Source organism: Pomacea canaliculata, linkage group LG12 (assembly GCF_003073045.1).
Source record: "Pomacea canaliculata isolate SZHN2017 linkage group LG12, ASM307304v1, whole genome shotgun sequence".
Classification (NCBI taxonomy): domain Eukaryota; kingdom Metazoa; phylum Mollusca; class Gastropoda; order Architaenioglossa; family Ampullariidae; genus Pomacea; species Pomacea canaliculata.
Window position 1 is genome coordinate 2,502,433 of NC_037601.1, and position 21,430 is coordinate 2,523,862.

Genomic DNA, 21,430 nt, shown 5'->3' on the forward strand with positions numbered 1-21,430 from the left:
TCCACTCCTGTCACCGGTGATCCTCCACACTGTAATATTGTTGTATTTATTCCACACACAAGGGCCTGCTGGGTAAACGCCTGCAAGTTCTGCTTCAAAGGTTGATGTCAGCGGAGCTGCCGAGTGTAAACACTCATGTTTCATGTCGACAGGTCAAGGTGTTGTCAAAAGTGTTGTCAAACAAGTCCTCCCTGAACACTTCTGTGTATACAGTCTCTCCTCGCCACGCTAGGTGGACTTGTGTACACTCAATCACCTCCACACTCATGTATATATACCTATGTATACTAGAATTTATACTTATAGCACAATACATATATACAGACATATACATTTATAAATATAGAAAATCCTTTCTCTTGAAGATATATTATTCTGATTCAGGTTCACCAACTTTCTAAAACCACTCTCAGCTACAAATATTCTACTTTTTTCTTAGCCTGCCATCAATCCATTTTAAAAAGTCCACAAAACATTCTGAACATTCTATAAACTATGATGTTAAGGGATGTACTGATTCCTGTTGTTTGGTAAACCCTCCATGTCTACCCGTGTCCACGAAGCGGGTTTCAGCGGGTAGACCAAGACTCCTCCACACTGAGAGGACTTCACAAGCGACATCTGCATTATTCTCCCCCAAACACTCCACATCTGTGTGTGTGTGTTCACACCTTTTCTCACCTGGATACAAGTGGGGGACTGAAACAGGAGCTTCCTGTGTAAGAGGATAAGGTGTGAGAAGCCTTGGTCTGCTGGGTAGAACCACCCGGTATTTAAAACATCTGCTTTAGAAGTAGAAGAAACCGCCAGGCTGTTGCCTGTAAAGCCGGGTAGGATCATACCCACCATCATTTGGGGATAAAGTATGAGGCTGAGTGCCAAGTCCGTGCACACAAAATGAATATTTTAAGATGTGTGACGGGTGGAGTATTGTCTACGTGTTGCCGGGGTAGGTTTCCTAACAGCGGTGTGGAAGGAGCATTTCCACTTGTATTCCTGTGTTTCTTAGTCTGAGCTCCATCTTATCTCACTCCATCTCAACTCGTCCACATATGCTTTCATCATTTCTCCTATTTTCGTCTTCATATCCTTTTTATCTCTTGCTTCTTTCGTGATCATTATTTGTCATGGCTGTTCCTCCCACTTCTAACAGTTCTGTCTCCCGTTTCTCATCCTCCGTATCGTGTTCAGCATCTCGCCTCTCCTCCCGCCTCCTGTCTAATTTCCAGATTAGACAAGTGGATGAAGCATCTTAATTTTTAGCTCTCGTCCATCCCCTGACTTTATTTCTTCTTTTGTGGCTCCTCCGTTCGATGTGAAAAGAACTGGCAATGATCAGGGTGGATCTGTACCCGGGGTGCACACGTTTCGGGCAAACAGTTTGCACCCAGTGAACACAAGGGAGCCTGGAGTGGAATTACAGAGAGATTATTTCACTCACACAAACCTCGACAGAGGAAACACTCGAGTCTCACAGGCCGCACCACGTGACTCGGAGGACGAGACTAGTTGTGGGAGGGACAGAAATCACTCCTACCCGGATTTCCCCACCAGTGGTTTGGGATTTTCGGATTTGTAAAAATTTTGTTTGCTTGTCCTTGCTCTGTGTTGTGTTGGTGTTTGCCTTCTTCGATGTTCTAGTTGTTCTGTGATTTGTTTGTTTTGTGTTCTAATTGTTCTGTTCTGCTTGTTTTGTTTTATTTTACCTTTTTGTTTTTCGTTCTTTATTCTCCTTTGTGTTTTGTGTAGGAGAGGTATTGTTTTGCTTGCTTTGTTGTTTGTTGTGTGTTCTGCTTGTTTGGTGTGTGTGTGTGTCTGTTCGCGCTTTCTGTTTTTTGTTTGTTTTTTGTTTGTTTGGGTTTTTTTTGTTTTTTCTTTGAATATTATTTGCTTTGTGTGTAATGTTGTTTGTTTTGTATTCTGCTTATTGTAGCGGGTGTTTTGATATTTCACTTGTTTTATGTTTTGTTTGTTTGGGGTTTTTTTTTTTTTTGGTAGGGGGGATGTTGGTTTGTTTGTGTTTTTTTTTTTTTTGCTTGTTTGTGTTTTTGTTTGTTGTTATTGTTTTGGGGGAGGGGTTTTATTTCTTACTTGCCTTGTGTTTTTTTTTTCCTTCGACTTTTTTCCGCTAAATTCAGAATCAGATGAGATTCACATGTTTGTGTGTTATTTTACTGTACATTCCTGCTTCTTACCTGCTTACCTGTGTGCATGTTCGATATAAATATCAATAAATTCAAGAAACAAGTAATCCTAGTGTCTAAAACATCGATGTTTGAGAAGCATTATTTGGACCTAGTCCACAATATGAATTCTTTATTTTGTTTCCTCTTTCTCTCTCACGCTCTCTGCTCAAACTCTCTTCTCTCCGTCTCTCTTTCTTTATTCTCTCAATCTCTCTCTCTCACACACAGAGGTAATTCGTGGGCAGTGTGCCTGTGGTATTTTGCTCCCAGGAGAGGATGTGCATCTTATTTACGGAGCGAGGGGACATGGACAGACAACTGTTGCTTCTGCACCAGGGGCTAGCAATCCTCCTCGTCCCTCCCTCCTCCTCTCTAGCTGACGACAGTCTCCATAATTCCGACAAGAACAAACCTGTCTGTAGACTGCTAGTCAATAAACCACTGTCATCCGGGTCAGAGGGCATTAAAAGAAACATTACAATGTTCTTGTCTGATCATCCTGTGCCTCATATTTCCCAGCGACCATCAGTGTTAGACATTGTGCTCCAGGGTAAAGCTCGGTGGTGTTTACCTACTTATCTTCCACTCAAGTGTTTTGTAATAATAACCAGTAATCTATAATCTCCGTTGCTAATCATAGATACTAGAGAGTATCATTAGTCACTTTATTTGTGTTTTACACGGGGCTGGAGAGGTCTCGCAAAGCTGTCACGTGATGTAAAGTTTATACATGAGACCTACATGCACTCTCCCGTTTATTTTTCTATTCTGCACACAGATACTAAACACTAAACACTCAAACTCCTTTGATGATGTTTGTGTGCCACTTTGCTCGGACAAAAATGTTTAACATCGGTCCTCCAGTAACTCGTTAAACTCTTAAATATCTATTTGCTGAGGACATCAAACTGAAGATGTTAAACCTCTCTTCCTTCGAATGCCATACTTACCTTCTAATGCTCGACTGGTATACATGTACCTACTATCTGATACCAGAATAGTATACTATCTGAATGAAATACTTACCATCTGAGAAAACTGAACAAAGATGGCTGTTTTTGCATCTTCCAGTCCATTCGTCTGACTGTCCGTTGGTTCAGACCGTTAGCCTTTCCCTCAACCTCTAAATCAAATATTTTCGCATCGGATTACGAACCGCAGCGCTCACAATTGCAATCTGATGTGACATTCTCCAGCTTCTGTGTTTCCTGTGTCGCCCTGGGTCCTCATGCCGAGAGCAAACGCTGCGAGAATATTTTTCTCATTTTTTTCTGTTTCTTATCCAGCGTGGAGGCGGAGGCTAAGGTGAGAGATTACTGCCAACCGTCGCACCTTCAATTAATACCTGGTCTGTACCTGTCACCCACAGTAAACGGAGCACAGCTTGTTGCCTGAGGAATGTAGTCATTACTGGGACTGATAAATAACGGCTTTCACGCCAGTTTGCGCCTCCATTTTCTGCCGGCAGTTTAACATGGCGGTGTCCACACGAGAGGCTTTGGACTGTAAATACTGTGTCTTGGGAGCTCACTCATGCACTTTTCATTTTGCTAGACTATTATTTGTGCGTGTATGTGTGTTTGTGTGTGTGTACGCATGTGTGTGTGGTAGAAGGGAATGAGAGTGTTTATGTGCGACTGCGCATGTACACAACCGGTACAGTGTTGACAAATAACATCTCAATATTTGTCATTGCCATCGTCATTACCAAAGACTTGAACTGCCAGCAGCAAGAAACGATGAAGTATGAGAATCACTAATTCATCAACAATCACTAGTCTCGCCTCCACATTGTCCTTCACAAAACTTTCACATGATAGAATTGAAAATCGTTGAAAGCATCCAAACTGATGAAAGTGCAATTTGTGACAGGAATAAACAAACAATATCAATGGAAGTCTTTGTTAAAGAGATGCTGCACAGTTATCAGAACATGTTTCTGAGGTAGATAATATTTTGGATAGAAAAGTTCCGGCTATACTCCACCACTGGCTGCATGCTACTCCATGTTCATTGTGCCAGAAGTTTGCGGACGATAACTCGTGCAGGGTTAGCGATAACTCGTGACTAGCAGACGACAGACGATGAGCTCGATGTCAGCCTCCACCAGGTGAGGCCCAGGCCAGCAAGGAGCGGAGTCAGTGCGCGATTCCCTGGCAGGTGAAAATTAAATAACCATTACCACAGGAGAGCTTTGCGCGCCGCTGTGCACGCCCGACCTCTGACCTGACGGTCGTGACGACATGCCGCGCGTGCTGCGCACAGAGTGACCTCCCCTGTCCCCGCCATGTTGACAGTCAGATTACACTTATCGACGACAAACAGACGAGACGGCCGCCATGTTTGCTTTGTGCGGCGGGGGAGACAGACTTACCGGAAGATGTTCACGACAAGGTGCGAGTGTTCTGGCCAAGTCTTGACTGATGGAAGCTTGTCTGCCTCGCTCACCCTCGGTACTCACTCACTGACACTGGCTGACACTCATTGTCACTCATTGACACTCACTGACACTCACTGTCACTCATTGACACTCACTGACACACACTGACACATTGACACTCACTGTCACTCATTGATACTCACTGACACTCACTGACACATTGACACTCACTGACGCTCACTGAAGCTTTCCTACAGGCGTGAAAGTTGTCATTCACGATGTCATTGTCATTCACGATGGACTTGAGGGGAATGGGACTCGGTGTGTGGACAACAGTTATGTCAGTTTATTTGTTTGGGAAAAATAGTCAGTCCCGCGTTGTTTTCTAAAACACTCGGTCTGTTCTCTTTCAGCAAATCTTAAGAACAACCGAGATGCTCTTGTATCATCCCCTTTGTATGGGAAATACTAAAAGTCAACAACAGATATGTGACTGTATCAAATTGTATGAAGAAGAATTATTTATTTTACTTTCTGTCTCTTTCTGATTCCACTATTGACTGCAGTCTGATCATAGTGACCAAACCAGAGTGTTTGAACACTGTTAAGACCTCAAATGTAACAAATGTCATTCTTTTCTCAAATTACTTTAGCAAATTTATTTTGTTGACGAATGCACGTGATACTATGTAATTCCTAAGTTTTTGTAAAAGAAAGATTAATAAGGGTTTACATTCTTGTCCTTTTCTTCAGTCCTGAAGTGCAGTGAAAATGCAAGAGTATCAAAGTGCAATCTTATATTTCATAGTCTTTCTCATTCATGTAACATCAGTCAGCTTTCCCCTTAAGCATCGACCAAAACACATCATCTAATCAAATCAAAAACTGAAAACAGAAAAGACTGTTTGACGGATGACTGACAAAAATATTTCTGTAACATCGGTTCTATGAGGCAGGTGTACAAATCACAATTTCATTTTTTTCGGTAAAATTTGCAGACACTTAGATGACTTTTGAATGATATGAAGCATTCTGCTTCTCCAGATGTTGAACGGCAGATATTATACTCCACCTGCTCTTTCTTAATTCAAATCCTAACCGTCACAGCCTGCAGGCAGAAGTGAACTGTGGTACATGTAGTTGAGTTGCCGACACGGTGGGTAACACACACCACGTGATCTGTGAGATAAGTGTGAATGCAATTCTATAATTGATATGTCAGCAATATACTCAACACCCCTAAGCCGCTACAGAAAGACCGGCTGTGCCCACCCGTAATTAACGCCCACAGACGAGAGGTTCGCTCCCCTGTCCCACACCCTGACTGTAAATCACAGTCACTTGAGGAGATGCCTCCTGGCCACGTCTTCCGGCTGCATTATAGGGCGCTCACTCAGCTCAGGGTCTGCTCAGGTGAGCTCACTGAAATTGTGGGCCGTTGTTGGGACTTTTGGTGGGCGGGGGAATGGGGTTGGAGATTTTTGTTTGGTTGTTTGTTTGTTTTTGTTTTTGTTTTTTTTTTTTTTGCCAGCCCGTGTCTTTCATTGTCGTCCACTGGTCCGTTGCCAAAGCAACGCCGTTTTCTCACCGGCTGCTAACCACGTGACAATCCCATCAACGTGGATGTCATCCAAGTCACTCAAGTTTGCCACTATATATATAGATATATAATGTTTAGAAAACATTTGCGTATAGGGAGGAAGTGTAGCCTATGTTACTTTTCTAAGATACGTTTAGGATAAGCACACATTTATTTTAAATAGATATGTGAAGGAAAGAAAGACTTTTCTGTTTCACCTGTGAGAACAATAAGTCAAGGGAAGGAATGCAGGTTACAATTACCGGAAACTCGCGAGGAGAGACTTACAGACCGTCTCCTGTCCTCCGGACCGAGAAGCATCTGACATTTGTTTGAAGATGGCGCTCAGGGGGACAAATCTGTTTAACCTGACGTAGAGAAACTTGGAATGGAGAAGCGGGGCGTGGGGAGGAGCTCAAACTACCGACAACGAACGACAACTCATCTTAGATCACCGCCACGTGACTGCTTTACGGCGCCCCCAGGCGCTAGGTCCGCGTTTGACACTCGACTTTTCACGACCACCTAGTGACTAGTCCTAGTGTTCAGTCAGGGTACGGGTGGGCAAGGGTAGGTAGGGTGGGGGCAAGTCCTCGGAGGGCGAGGGAGGTGACAGGTGACGTAACTGCTTTTGCAACCAAAGAGGGTGCGAACCCCCACAGAGGTATTCAGCGAGGACGACATTGATATCGGGGTGGCAGGGCTGGTACCACAAGTGGTTGAGGGAAGTCGAGAAGGACTGGAGGTTGAGAAACGACGGTTATTCATTTCAAGAGGGAGCCAGGTACTCGCCTCTTGAGAGTACATGTAGTACACATCAGACTTTTATGAGACTAACTCTCTGGTGAAGTGTCGCCAGCAATCACCAGGTGAGTTTGTCCACCCTGATTATTGGTCGGTCTGCTCTGCTTTTTGACCAATGACAGTAAGATCTGTGGATTTGAACTATGACCTATCTCGACAATAAGCAAGAAAGGAGGTGCGTGCGTGTTATTGCTGTATATTGTGCGTGTTGGTGTGCGTGTGCCTGTGTGTGTGTCTTTATGTTGGTGTGTGTGTCTGTGTGTTAGTGTGATTGTGTGAGACATGAGCACAGATCTCTCCCACCCTCTCTTTCAAGCCGCAGTAGGGTAGGAAGATGCTTGGCTTGGGGGTTAGTTGGGGTGTTGATGGGGAAGGGACCAAACTTCTAGCTGACAGTGAACGACTTTGCCTCCACCCGGTTCCTACCCCACTAACTTGTGCCTCTAGGGCAGCGGGTGTGGAGGAACTGGAGGCATTAGCACATCAGTCTGCTTCTGTTTCAGCTACAGTTCGCCCTCGTGGGTGAGAGAGCGGTGAGAGAGAGAGAGGTGTGAGAGAGAGAGTGGGTGAGAGAGTGGTGTGATGCCATCTGACTTGTCTCCACCCACCCGACTCCCCCAAACGAACTTTGTTGTGTACCCGAGAGCTTCTCTCTACCCACCCTGACACCTTGTCGTGTCCATTCCATTGCCTCTCCCTTTTTCATTTATTGTCTGCAAACTGAAACAGACTCCAAATATTGTCAGCAGCAGGAATGAGAACAATGTGACATGCCTCACCATCCTAGTCACTGCCCCTCACCTCCCCCCACAAGCCGGGTATTGAGAGACTCTCTCCTCCTCCCGTGTACACACACACCAACGCGTGCGCTGCAGTAAAATAGAAATTTATTTTCTCACTCAAGCATTAACATATTTTCTTAAATACATTTCACTTAAATACTGAAGTAAACTCAATTTATAAATTTCTCTTCTTTCTCTGTCGTACTCTTTTTGTCTTTCTTATAGTTCTCCTCCTGTTCCTTATCTTTCTCTTTTTCGCTCTCCTTTTTTCTGTACTACTCCATTTCTCCTGTCAGTTATCTTTCTTCTTCCCTTTTTCTTATCATATTCTTTCTCCTTTTCCTCTTTCTTGTCTTTCGCCTTCTCTTATCTTTCGCTTATCTTTTTTCTCTTTCTCCATTTTATTCTACTCCGTCTCTTTCTTTTTTTCTTCTCACTTTTTTATTCGTCCTTTTTTTTCTCTTTATCTGTATCCTTTTTTCGTTCTTGTCTTTCTTTTACTGTATTTTTTATTCTTTCTCTTTTATCCTTTTTCTCTCTTTCCTTTTTTTACTCTTTTTTTTCTACTCTCCTAATCTTTCTTCTTGTTTTCCTCCTTTTGTTTTCTTCTTCTCTTTCTAATCTTTCTTCTCCTCCTCCCTTTTGTTTCCTACTCCGTCTCTCTGAATTTTTTCTCCTTAATTTTTCTGTATCTGACCTAATGGAATGCTTGAAGAAGGCGAGCGTGTCCTTCACCTTGGCCTGTGGGTCAGTGTTGTTGGCATCATGAATATTTATTTTTCTCTCGTCACGCACTCCAGCTCACTTTCCACTACAATGACTACATTTTACCTTTTGTTTTCCTGCTCAGCCTTTGTTTCAGAAAAATAACATTGTCTTACTTTTCACAGGTGCGAAATCCGATCTGGACCGCAATTCGTTCTCCGTACTCACAAATTCCAAAGGTCAAAGTTCGAGTCGCATGTCTACCACTACTCAGACGCCGACTGCAGCAAGCCTCTGTACGCCTTTGTTGCGCACGGCACGCTCCAAATGATGCAAGTATGCCTGAAACCTTTCAGTCTTTGGTCGTTAATCCTGGTCCTGTATCAGTACACATTCATCGTTAAACATGTATGTACAGTGTGTCCAGCGTATATATGTCCTCACAAGTATTCGAAACATTGGAACTGGTATCTAGTAACCCCGCTATAAGTTCTTTTAAAAAAAACAAACAAGAAAAATAAAGATGGGGCAGAAACAGTATCTTAAAGGACCAGCTGGTGGTGTTTTAAAGGTCTACAGTTCAAAAAATATTTTTGTAAATTACTGAGCTGAGCTCTGACCGTTATCTATTTACTACAGGCACAACTTCACCAAATGTGAATGAAGAACATCCCCTACACTCCTTTATCGAGATGCATGCCTATAAATATACTTGACGTCACGATTGTTCACAGATATGCTTAACATAATGTCCACGCTTTCCTATTGGCTGTGGCTTTGATGACGTATTCATGTACAATCCTGGCGTCAGTGTTATTGACCTTGACGTGTGCATGCTGATGTTTGTAGGCGTGTACGTGTTTCTTAAGGAAATAGGAAGCATTCCTTCAGATACCCATAGAATAGTATCTAGTACTGAGCACTGCCCAGTCTGTAGTGTCGTAACCTTTGACTTGATGTTCGTTGCGTCACGTGGGGTGTGTGTGCAGGAATCCTGGGTCATTCCAGGGACCATGGAAGGGCGCTATCAGCTCGACATGGTGCTCGTGGTTGCCTACTCTACACAAGCCGCAGACTCTCTCATGCGACAGCTGAAGTCGACCTGCGGGCGCCACTTCGCCAACGTGACCTTCGAACCTTTCCGGAAGTACGTCATCTTGAACGACCCGCCATCGGACGAACGCGACGGCAGCGAGAAGAAGACAGGAGTCGACTCTGACCTGCAGCAAGAATTCGACTGCAGTCTGCCGCTGAACTTCTCCTTGAACGAGCTGCAGCTGCTGAGAGTGGAGTCACGTGTGCATCACTCCAGTCCACCGATTGGTCACAGCCGGGAGAAGGACGTGCACGCGCATGCGCAAACGAAGGGGGCGCGAGTGGTGCGGGAGTTGTTGCTGGGGGACGTGCACACGGAGCTGACGGAGAGACAGTGGCACCGGCCCACCAGCTTCCAAGAACCGTTGACATACGCGGAGGTGAGTGGACCTGTCACGTGACACACATACACTGGCACGTGCAGCCATCGACAGGACAAACATGCAATGATCAGCTGACAAACCTTCCATCGCTATTTCACGATGAACGTATCTGCATCATCTGAGACTCAGTTCTCGGACCCAGTCCCTCTCTACCCTGCATCAAGATTATCATCTTACAATTTTTCTCTGCCATACTCACTTTGAGAAACATTTCATCAGAAGGTCATCTATCGAGGTCAAAGGCGACTTTTTTTTTTTTAAATAAGCACAGGAAGGGTTTCTTCTATTTCTTCCCAACAAATACTTTGATATGCTCTGACTCTGAAATTTCCTCTGATCCGCAGTTAGACGGATTAAAGACCAGATTCATGTCTGCCGCCTCCCTCAAGATTAAAGACAGTTTTATCAGCACTTACTGAATTCACCGGAAATAACGATTTTCTGAAAGCTCCAAGCCTTTGAAGGTAGAGCGACCCTGGAATGTTGAAATGGTATTAAAGAACAGCATCTGATCGTGGTGTATCCTCTCTTATCACTCTGACGACAGCTATTCCATCTTTCTCCATCCCAGCCACCCCGACTCACCCCACCATTGGCTCCCTTCTCCACCCTCCCTCTCTCCCCCGCCACCCAGTTCATCCTCAGACTAATTATATCAGCATTTGCCACAGCGACTCTACCCGAGAATGTGGGTCCCGTGACTGGCAGTCATATTTCATAATATTATCACAATAATATTAAATTCACATCGCTAACATCAGTTTGTCAACTCGTCAGTAAGTCGCCATGACAGCTTTGATGTCGAGGGCGCAATGTCCGCAGTCTCCAGAGTGACTTTCTCAGGTGTGACATTTGACAGGTGAGCTGCATGACGAATGTGGCGAGGAGGCCAAACACACAGGCCGACCCTACCCGTCGTTAACCACCCGACAACGGAGTCCACTTAGCTGTAAACGTGTACCCCAAACCTCCAACCCGTGTCCTTTATGCGGGTGGACAAAGCCGGGTACTGTATCTACGCGCCATGAAAAAGCTAAAAGCTGAAAACTGTTGACACATCTTGTGAGAGGAGACAGAGACTGAATACAGTCGAGCCGACAAACAAATTTCTGCCGCAGGTTCAAAGAAAGCCGCCCTCCTCTCTCCCCTCACTACAATCTCACTCGTCAACATTTTCATCTCATTTATGGCTGATGTTGTCCGACAATAATTGTGATCTGGGGTAGGTGGGGTGTTTGAAGGGGACGAGCGGTGTTTATCTGGTGCGAGGATCAAAGAAGCCGAGGTTTGTCCACACGATGGAGACCAGTTGCTAGTCCGAGTAGGAAGTAAAGGTCCTCGCGAAGTTGCTGGTTAAGATACATCAATGGCATTTATTTATTTCTAAAATTTATTTTAAAAGAAAGCAGACATGGTTTGACCTACAGCCAATCAAAGGATTTGAAGCTAATGAAATATTAACCAATCACAATCTACTTTGATGACATCTTTGCAACTGATATTCTTGGCCGACCATCTTGGCCAAACCCGGGTGGGCATTGCGGTGATCAAAGGCATCTACCTTGCTAATAAAATATAGAGGTTTTGTGCAGATTTTGGAATATGTACCCTGTTAATACACACTCTGAAATAATCCAGCACCCAGGCTGACCTTTAATACGGGTGGCATCAACATTTCCGTTTCTTTCAATTCAGCAACAATTTTTCTGTCTGAATCATTCTTTGCATGGACCTGTGACCTGCCAGAGCTTCCACACTGAAAGCGTTACAGATATTTGTAATCCACCCTTAACTTTGACACACCTCCCGCTAGGGGGCGCAGCGTTGGAACCACGTAGAGACGTACAAGCCTCGTTGTAGAGAGCATTAAAGAACGATAACCCTTAGCGCACGGCAAGTTTATTGCGCTCACATTGACCTCTCCAATGACCTGCTCCGTTAATCGCAGTCGTAAATCGTGTGACGAGGGCCGCTCTCGCCATCTTCACCTCCACAACCCAGTGACCTCCCTGGGGGGACGACAGCAGCTGACAGTTCGACACTCGATTCAGAGGTGTGAACTGGGAAAGTGGCTCCTACACCCGAATATTCCTCATATATATCTCATTATCCTCATATATACCTCATTACCGTTGCAATTATCAGACAAGAAAGCAAGCAACATCTACAAACAAACAGACATTGTGCTACTCAGCGATCAAAGAATGAGAGAGGGGGAAACACAAAGAAATAATCACACACGCTGTTACTGGCAACTAATATCACAAGATATCTTTTATCAAAACGGGACAAAGCCCAAGTGTCGGTTCCTACCTTAATATTGTAATAATTAGTATTGATTACAGGTCACTAGAAGAGGTCACCCAGGGCTAAGCCATATATTCTCAATGTACAGACCGACCGACAGACAGAACCTACTGTTCGTGCATTATCAAAGCTACGGGTGTTTAAAAAAAAAAACCAGTCTTTAATATTCGTCTCCGGGTATCTTGTTCCTATTACCCGCCCGAGCCCCAGCCCTATAAACGGTAGCTAACGGACTGAAAAGATCAAAACAGAAACATCAATAAATCAAATGTAATGGCTTTTAGATTCCTGCTTCTTCCGGTCTGTCCGCTATCAGAAGACGGAGGGAGCGCGGCCTGGCTTTCAGGGGTGTCATGAGCATGTTGGGATAAATTTACGACCCTTTCTTTGCTCCTCAGACCTGTGAGACATCGGACAGACCTCGTCCTCTAAAGAAAAGTCTCACGAGCTGCAATTTTTTTTTCTTTGATGTATGATGTGGCTGACTCTCGCCCTCGACTAAAGCCTCGACTCCACAGCCTGTCTGCGCCATGCTCGGTGTTTCCATGCGATAATAACTCTGGTGGAAGTAATTAGCGGCTAAAATTCATTATAACCGAGACGCGAGAAATGGCGAGAAAAGGTGGGAGGTGGAGCAGAAGGAAACGAAGAGCTATTATCGTCGTCGTTGTCATCCACACAAACGACTTTTTACCTCGTAAATCAACTTTTTAAATATAATCTTTAAGTGAGGATTAAGACGAGAAGTAGAATTTCTGGTGGTGGATGTTGTGGTCGTGGTGGTGGTGATGCGGTGCTACTCGTGATGGTGGTGTCAGTACGGGTTTTACAAATGAACATCAAACCTAAATGTGTGTGGACAGTAAATTCTTTTTCCTAGCATCAAAAGTTCCAGTGTCAGGAGACAAACTGGAAAACATTTTTCCCAGCTGCACGTGAAATCTGCCAGTATGTGCATTAAATTACCAAAAATGTGATGCTGCTGAATATGTTGAAAATTTCGATTTCCGTGTTATATTTTGTAGCTGCTAGTTACAATTCTTTCCTGTGAGTCTACAGATATCTACAGACATCATATTGTCCAAGTATATAGTATTTATTTCGGTCGTCTGCGTGTGCGCATGCGCAGTGTATGGTCCAAAAGATGGATCCACGAAAGCTCAAAGTGTGACACCCACGCGAACGGACGCATGCACTCTGTCTCTTAGAGAGGGCAGTAGACCTTGCCACAGACCTGATTGCTCGCCACCTGGCGGCTAGCACCGTTCACACCTGAGCAGAATATAAAAAAGTCCGACAGGTAACGGCTTAGCCTCCCCCAGCCAACTAGAGTTGGACAGATAGTGCACCGGGGAACACAGTCGCCGTTGGCTGAGAACAATGGCCGAAACCCAAGGCAGATAACCGCGACTTAAACCATTCGTGTTCGGAGGAGACAACTCTGGCATGTTTACGACGACGGTTCACAGCCTCTGCTCTTGTGCCCGTCAGCACGGCGGACCCTACGGGGCAGGACCCGACGGAGAGGACCTCCCCGATAGGAGACTACAAGGTATCAATGAAATCCACGTCGTCAGCCGAGGACTGAAGTTGATTTAAGGCCCTCGCCAGGTCGCCATTGCGGTCTGCAGTCCACGATACAAGTCTTATCTCAACCGACAGCGACAGGTGAGGTGGGGCTCACTCAATGCGTAACAATGACCTGCGCATTAATCTCCCTGCGGGTGGAAACAGCGGCCACACTGAGGATTAGGTCTTCACAACCCTCTGACCGGGTCACGTGATCTGTCGCAGTTTAAAGTGCGGCAGGCGGCATGGCAAGCGGGGGATAACTCAAAGCAACAACAAAATTAAGTGCATGAAATGTCGCAGAGTCGCACAAGCATGCACACGCATTAACACGTGTATAAACTCACAAATTTGCATGTTTGAAATGTAGCGGTGCCGGGCCACCCATTACCGTGCGGCGGGCCACCCATTAGCTTGCGACAGGTACTCGTACCACTGAGACAATCTTGTCCCTCGATCATCTGCATCATCTGGTTCTCAGACCTCTGACTTCCAAGATAAAGACAAATAGCAAACGAACAATATTTAATCGACAAACAAAATTTTAAAAAAATAATGTTTTTGTGAAAAAGTGATCCGCTCTCAGTCCTCCGGTTTCCAAAGACAGATAAGTAACAAACGAAAAATATTCAAAACAAATTCAAAAATTCAAAAAATATTCAACCCTTTTGTGACTATTTTTGCCCAGTCAACGGTCTGTAGTGACGAAACAGCATGCCAGAGCTAAAGGTCAAGGACCTGACAACCAGCCTCCCGTGCTCAGCCTGTCAGAGGAGTGGAAGATGTGGAGGATGTTACCTGTACAAACTGATCGACTGCTGGCTTCCTGTCTGACTCTCGTGTTCCGACAGCTTGTCACGACATGCTGGTCTGTGTTGCTGGGTTCACAGACCATCCTCCCCACGTGCTCTGCTGCTTGTACGAGATCCATCATGCCTTGGTGCTGTTGGCTGCAGGCTGCACGAGCAGCTTCTCTTGTGACCACCTGCCAGGTGTAACCTTAGCATCCTCGACACTTTGACGGGTAGACAGTGTTCCTTCTCCTCTCGTCTTGAAGACATCATCCTGCCAGAGTTAACTTTACTCGTTCATGCGAATGTTCATCTCTAAAACCTGCAAAACAAATCTTATCACATACATTTCTTTAATTTGTGTGACTGCATGGATGTACGTGCACTCATGTCTGAAGTATACAACGGGTTGTAAATACAACTTTTATTTGCGAACACTTGTCAGACTAGTGTGTCTATCCAGTAAGACTATGTAAGCTATCTATATCTGTTGTACAGAAATGTCTAATGTTCCTCTAGCAGTAGCCATACTGAACCCATTGACAGGGAAACTGATTCTGTAGACCCGACAGGAAGCAGGCATCCATTATCATTATCATTATCATGAACGCGCATGTCCCATCTAAACCGTGCTCATCATCTACATATACAAAGAATGTGATTATAACGGCTGAAAGTGAGGGCGGACATCTTGGGACCGAATACTTTCACATTATTTTAAAGAAGTAGTCATAAAAATCAGAATTCCAGCAAGTCCAGGAATTGTTTCGCTTTATTTGCAAGAACCCTGAAGGAACTGTCCCCTGTTTTCATACTCAACACTTCAGCCGTTAGCGCGGTGTCAAACGTTTGTTTGCACATCCGGGTCACGGAAATAGTCGATCGGTCACAAATGTCGGTCAGAACTGCGTGTGGCTCGCAGATGGCAATATTGGAAACACCTGTCACACCACGGCCATCAGGAGCAAGGGAACTAACTGAAATAACCTTTTTAAACCCTGTACAACAGTTGTATACAATACGTAGTCCTTACTGAACCTCGTTCTGAGGATTGGGGGTGTGGTTTGGAAAGAGAGAATTGTTTATGTGTTTATTTTAGTATCAAGATATTTATTCACAAAATGTTCGCGAGGACTGTGCACGGTGGGTGTTCGAGCTGCATACAATTGCTGCATACAATTATTTCTGTAAAGAACTCCATCTTTGTGTCTCACAGACCTCGGCGTGCGGCGTGTGCTCCAGGCTGCGCGACTCCGACCCACTAGCGCCACCACGACTGACCCTGCACCAGGGGACGCTACTCTCGCTGCAGGGGGAGTGGGTCAGCACGAGGTGCGAGTCCAGACAGTACGGACAGTTCTTGACCAGGTGAGAAGGAAAGCATGGGACTTGATATTTTAAATGTAAAATTATTTAAATATAAAATGCAAATCTTAGTTTTACTCTTTAATAGTACATTTCAAATACAAGTGTTTAAAACAAATTTTTATTTTATTTTAAAGTTTTTAGTCTTTTATTTTTACTTTTTCGATTGTTTTTTGTTTGTTTTTGTTTTTGGTTTGTTTGTTTTTTTTGTTTTGTTTTTTGGTTGTTGTTGTTGCTTGTTTGTTTGTTTTTTTATTTGTTTGGGGTTTTTTTTTTTTGTTTTGTTTTTTTGCTTTCACGGCATTCTTCCAATGGCAGAATGTTCTCGGCTTCAGTCTCCGACTTCTGATGCTTTTGCCTCGTCAGTTGGCGTCTTTGCTGTTTCGCCCGTTTGTGTTCTTTCTCTCTCTCCAGAGGGTCAAGGTCGTAGCAGTGTGACGGTTGCTTATCTAGCATGCGGCTATCGGACTCAGGCGCCCCGTCTGATTTCTATAGGCTTTCTGCATACCAGGACTCATTTTTTGTTTGTTTGTAATGAGCAGGCATGGGAACGTTGATAGCAAACATACGCACGATTCTGCGTTTATTTTTTTTCCCCGTTTTACTTCGTGACTTTATTCCCTTCTTATAATTCTAATTAGGGAAGATAACCTATTCCTATCTCCCCTAATTTGGCTTACAATTTTTTTAATGTTTCATTATTTTATTATGTGTGGACTGTTGGAAATGATGTAATGCTGCATTGTCACCGGAAAGGAGTAAATGGTGAAAATGCCAGACCTCTAGGACGATGGGTAAATAGCAAGTTAGATAAAAGTTGCATGAAAACCGCGAACAGTGATTGGATTATAGGTTCCTTAGACTTTCATTCCCACTGATACAGTAGTATTTTCGTAAAAAGTAAATTTAGTCAAACCATTTACATAACTCCTGTGTTTGTCAAAATAAAAATATTGCGCTTTCCTACATTTTTAGACAGTATTATCAGTAGCATACACCACGTTAGTTTGCTCTGTATGTATATTGTGTCTAATCCATTTAGTAGCATTATTTATAATAAGTCGTCCTGTCATATTATTGTTATACGCTTCATGAAACCGGAAATGAGGATTCTATTCATGGCTTCTACACAATGTTGCGCATGCGAAGTATAGCCACATCCTAATCATGTATCGGTCTGTTGTGTGTTTTCAAAACTATTATGTTCTATTGACAAGAAATATTGGTTTTCACAATTAAAAACTCGAGCTTTGTCAACAGGTGGCTGCATTTCCTTGGCGACGGACTGTCGTGGGAGGGTCGCTACGAGTACTACCACGACGCACTTTGCCGTCAGCCCACCTTTACCCTGAGGGCCAAAGGTAGCTACATCGGGGTCAAGAGTCGGAGGTCATCACGGGATCCAAAACCTACAGCTTCAAGACGACACGACTGAGGGTCACGCCGAAGGATGACGCCACCGCGGACACTCTCAACCGATACGAGGTTTGTTGGCAACAGGTGGTCCCTGCTCTTAGTCACCAAAACCTCGCCCAACCTTTGACCAGGTGTAGCAAAGCTCAGTGGGAAGGTTACAAGAAACTAATGGTGATGGATGGACATTGGAACATCGGTCAACATGCTTTCTAAACCTGTTTGCCAGGATATTGCTGTACAATGTACATGTTTCAATAAGAAAGGTTTAGGAACACTTTGTAGGTTGGACGGTTCAAATCTTTGCCTGATTAAGAACGACTTTAAGCCCAGTGTTTGTGTTTATCATGTTCCCAGGGTCCAGAGTGCGGTCAGGCCGGCCAGTGGGCAACAGACCAGGAGCAAGACGTCACCGGCACGTCCGGGTGCGTCACCCTGGGTATCCGTTTGCCGAGTTTGGAGCAGGACCTCATGCGCATGGAGGCCGTGCACAGAAAACTCTTTCTCTACGTCGGACAACGGACGTCTGACCAGCCAATCCGAGCCTACCACGTGACCCCTCCCTTCGCCTTCCAAGCGCCGCTGGTCAAGTGCGACGCGGAGAACCTGGACATGAGCATCAACTCACTTCCGGACGAGCACGCGCACGCTCTGGCCATGACGTCACTCGACAAGTTCGAGGGAGATTCTCAGGAACATTTAACGGCGGGAGTGTCAGAAGGAAGATGTTTCCATGCCATGGTTATCCTTGTCGTCAGTCTCTTATCGTTGATGAAGATCCGTTATTGCTGATGACACTTCAGTAACCAGGTGGAGGACATTGACTCGCTCTGGATGACGGGTAGAAGACAGTCGGCCTTCTGCTGGTGTCCGTTGCAAGTTTCACTTCACTGTTGTTCACATTATTCAGATGCTCACAGGAGCTTAGTTCCTGAGCGACCTGAACGAACCAAACACCTGCATCCACCATGTTGACTCACAGAAAGTCACGTGCGTGTTTGACAGACATTTACCTGCACACTTACCTGTTCTGACTCCTGGCCTTGGTTTGTGACATAAATGGTGAGGTATTCTGGTTTTTGTGAATAAAAATGTATGCGTTTCCCAGATCCCAGAATATAATGCGGCAAAAGAAGAGGCAAAAGGTGTTCACTGGCTCCTCAAAGTCCAGAAATATTCATCCTCGACTGTTCGTGGAAGAGGACCGACACATCTTCAAGACACAGATCATGTTTGTAAACTTACATTTTCATCCACACCGCATTTTGTTTTTGTGGCGATTGTCTGACTGCTGCAGTGGTAGATCGGATGGTTTCAATGGTGAACTTATACTTTTTATAATTTTCTGTACTAATTATCCTCAGGTATTTTCTTATCGTCATTGCGTTTGACTTTTTAATCCATACACAGCGGGTTTTCATCTTGTCATCTAACAACCTTCGTTGGTGTCACATTTTAATGGGAGCAGCTTTAATTTTTCAGAATTATTTTGTCCATGAAAATGAATTATTTCTTCAGTGTGAGAAAATGTGAGAGCGTGATAAGTATATTGATGACAGTCTGTTATCTCGGTTGACAAGGTTTGAGAGTTGAGTTCCTTCACCTGACAGCCTGAGGCTGACTTCTCGGTGTTGGTGTCCATGTTGTGTATGGTTCTCACTGATGTGTTTGTGTGTTTAAGTTCTTTTCTTGTCTCTCTGTTCTCTACCTGCAAACGGATTTTTTTTTTTTGTTTAAGTTGAAATGAAATTTATTGTAGCTACCTTTCTAGTGGATACCATGACGTAGGGCATTACTTTGCCTGTGGCCTGATATACTATGTATCAATGAACTTTTACAAGTTTTACACGGTGAAAACACTCCCGCAGAAATGAACAATAACAATTATTAAAATAATTGTGTCAAAACTTTAGTCTTTACTATATCATCTTCATGTTCCTCCGAATCTACGAGCTATGGCCGCTTGAGTGCGCATGACAAATATGTCTTGAAGCTGGACACTGGTGTCTGTGGTGTGTGGACATCAACCACAGCTAGTGAGGTCAGCAAACGACATCAAGCAGCGACCTCACCCACAGCTAACGATGCCAAACACTCATCACCAGCTCACAAAAGAAAATATTACTGGCTTCGTTTTGCAGGAAGTGTGATCAGTCACCACACCTGTCGCTGGCTTGAGATGCTTGTTCTACCTCTGCGTTCGTCAGATACTATTGTATTGACATTTTTCAACCGTTTGTAATAAAACAGTCAAAACTCTCACAGACTTGTTATGTTGTATATTCATATACTTTTCAGAGCCATCCCAAAGCTTCAGTTGATGGCAAACAATGAAAAGCGGAAGTACATACCAAAGAGGTGAAGCGGGGAAGAAATTAGTTTACGATGATTGGTTTGGATTTCAAGTCATGAAGACCTGACTAAATGTTAAAACAAAAATACGGTAGATGAGCATAAGCTTGTGGCTAAGATGTTTTCGTGATAATAACTGTTTTTCTTGGTTTTAGTCGATGTAATAAAAGGTTAAAACAGATCACGTGACGGGACCTAAATGTTAACCTTTGGCTTCATTGAAAGCCGTAGCCAATGAGAGTTTTAAAGATGTGCTGAGAGGTTGTCTAATAAGGGAATATATTTTTGTGATGTTACTTATAAGGTCTTGACCTCTTTCGAAAACCTCAGCCAAAACTGCGATGTTTTAAAAAAAATCATCTTGAGAACAGAACATTTCTCGCTCAGGTTTCGGAAGTTAGTATCCGTTAGTAGATTAAGCTCAGTCGTTTGGAAATAATGTTACACCCGGGTAAGCCTTTAAATCCGCTAAGGCTAGACACTAGCTTTACACTTTATTTGGTTTCTAAGCAACGTAACTAAACTTCCAGAGTTCAAACACTTGGCTGGCTTTGGACTTTCGTTTCATGACCTCACAACGCCGAGGAGGTCAGGCAGTAAAGCTCGCGATCAAAACCCTCGTTACTTCAAACACTTTTTACATCATGTCTCCAGCCATGTCTCGTCCTTGCTCATCGTTAGTTCTCTTCTCTCTTGTCTCCTCCGGCGGGCCACAGACTGTGTGGTGGACTGGTCGGGGAGTCCATAAAGTCCATAAAGCTCTCGTCCTGGCGGCGGCCACCTTTCAAGTCCGGTCCGAGACGCAATGAAACCTCGTTAGGGCTGTTTGAGGACTTTTCTCGGCATGGTGCGAGCATGTCACACCACTCCTCGCCAAGCTGGTCAAAGAAAGTGATACTAGAGCCCAAATAAAAATAAATATGTAGTTTAAAGTTTCTTTGATTTTTTTTTTTTTTGGTCAATTATTTTATCAAACGGGTTCCTGCAAACTTAGACGTACGCCAACTGAAAAAAATAAACGCTTGAATTTTTTTAAGTCGAATGTTCGTTGTTCTAACTAGCGCTTAGTCATTTACAGGTGAAAAATAATGATGGGACAAGTAATCATTTTGTTATTCTTCAAACTGGAGTATTTTGTATTAGTTTCTCTGGTGTCATAGTTGCCATTCTCATTCCTCCTTCTAGCACTGGTGATGCTATATAGTATATACTCTCTCTTTTGTTTTCCCGTCGCTCCTCTCTCTCTCATTCTCTCTCTCACTCACACACACCTCTACACAGACAGTATCTCTTATGCACAGAATTCCTCTCTTTCTCTCACACACACACACATACCGCCACATGTACAGTATCTCACACAATATATATACACAAAATTCCTTTCTCAATTTCTTACTCTTACACACACTCTCACACACAGTAAAGTACAGCCAGTTACAAAATCCATCATGTCTCCTCAGATATTTTTGGTGTGCACATGATCTGTAACACCCATTGCTCTGCCTGACCACTCTGGGTGGTCTTGCTTTACATACATGTACTCCCACCCGATTTCAAGCATCAAGCGGTTAGCCTCGTGGCGATCCCCTCAAACCATCCGAAAGATGTCGACAATGTCGAGGTACGAAGGGCCCGACCAGAGCCCAGGAAACAGAACAAAAGCTTTGATGCAGAAAGACTATCTCACCAGCGAAGCTTTGAACCCGAAGTGGGTCGTGG

The 21,430-nt window shown here is 44.1% G+C and overlaps 1 protein-coding gene across 1 annotated transcript in view; it reads left to right on the top strand.

The window, feature by feature from the left end:
* The window catches only part of LOC112577307 (protein APCDD1-like), a 35,285-nt gene extending 15,667 nt beyond the window's left edge, over positions 1 to 19,618 (top strand). Inside the window, exons 3-7 of the mRNA XM_025260363.1 lie at positions 8,622 to 8,772; positions 9,426 to 9,911; positions 15,798 to 15,949; positions 17,207 to 17,375; positions 17,717 to 19,618. Coding sequence (XP_025116148.1) covers positions 8,622 to 8,772; positions 9,426 to 9,911; positions 15,798 to 15,949; positions 17,207 to 17,375; positions 17,717 to 18,151 — 1,393 coding nt within the window. The 3' untranslated portion in view covers positions 18,152 to 19,618. The remainder of the gene's footprint in view (positions 1 to 8,621; positions 8,773 to 9,425; positions 9,912 to 15,797; positions 15,950 to 17,206; positions 17,376 to 17,716) is intronic.
* The last annotated feature ends 1,812 nt before the right edge of the window (positions 19,619 to 21,430 follow it).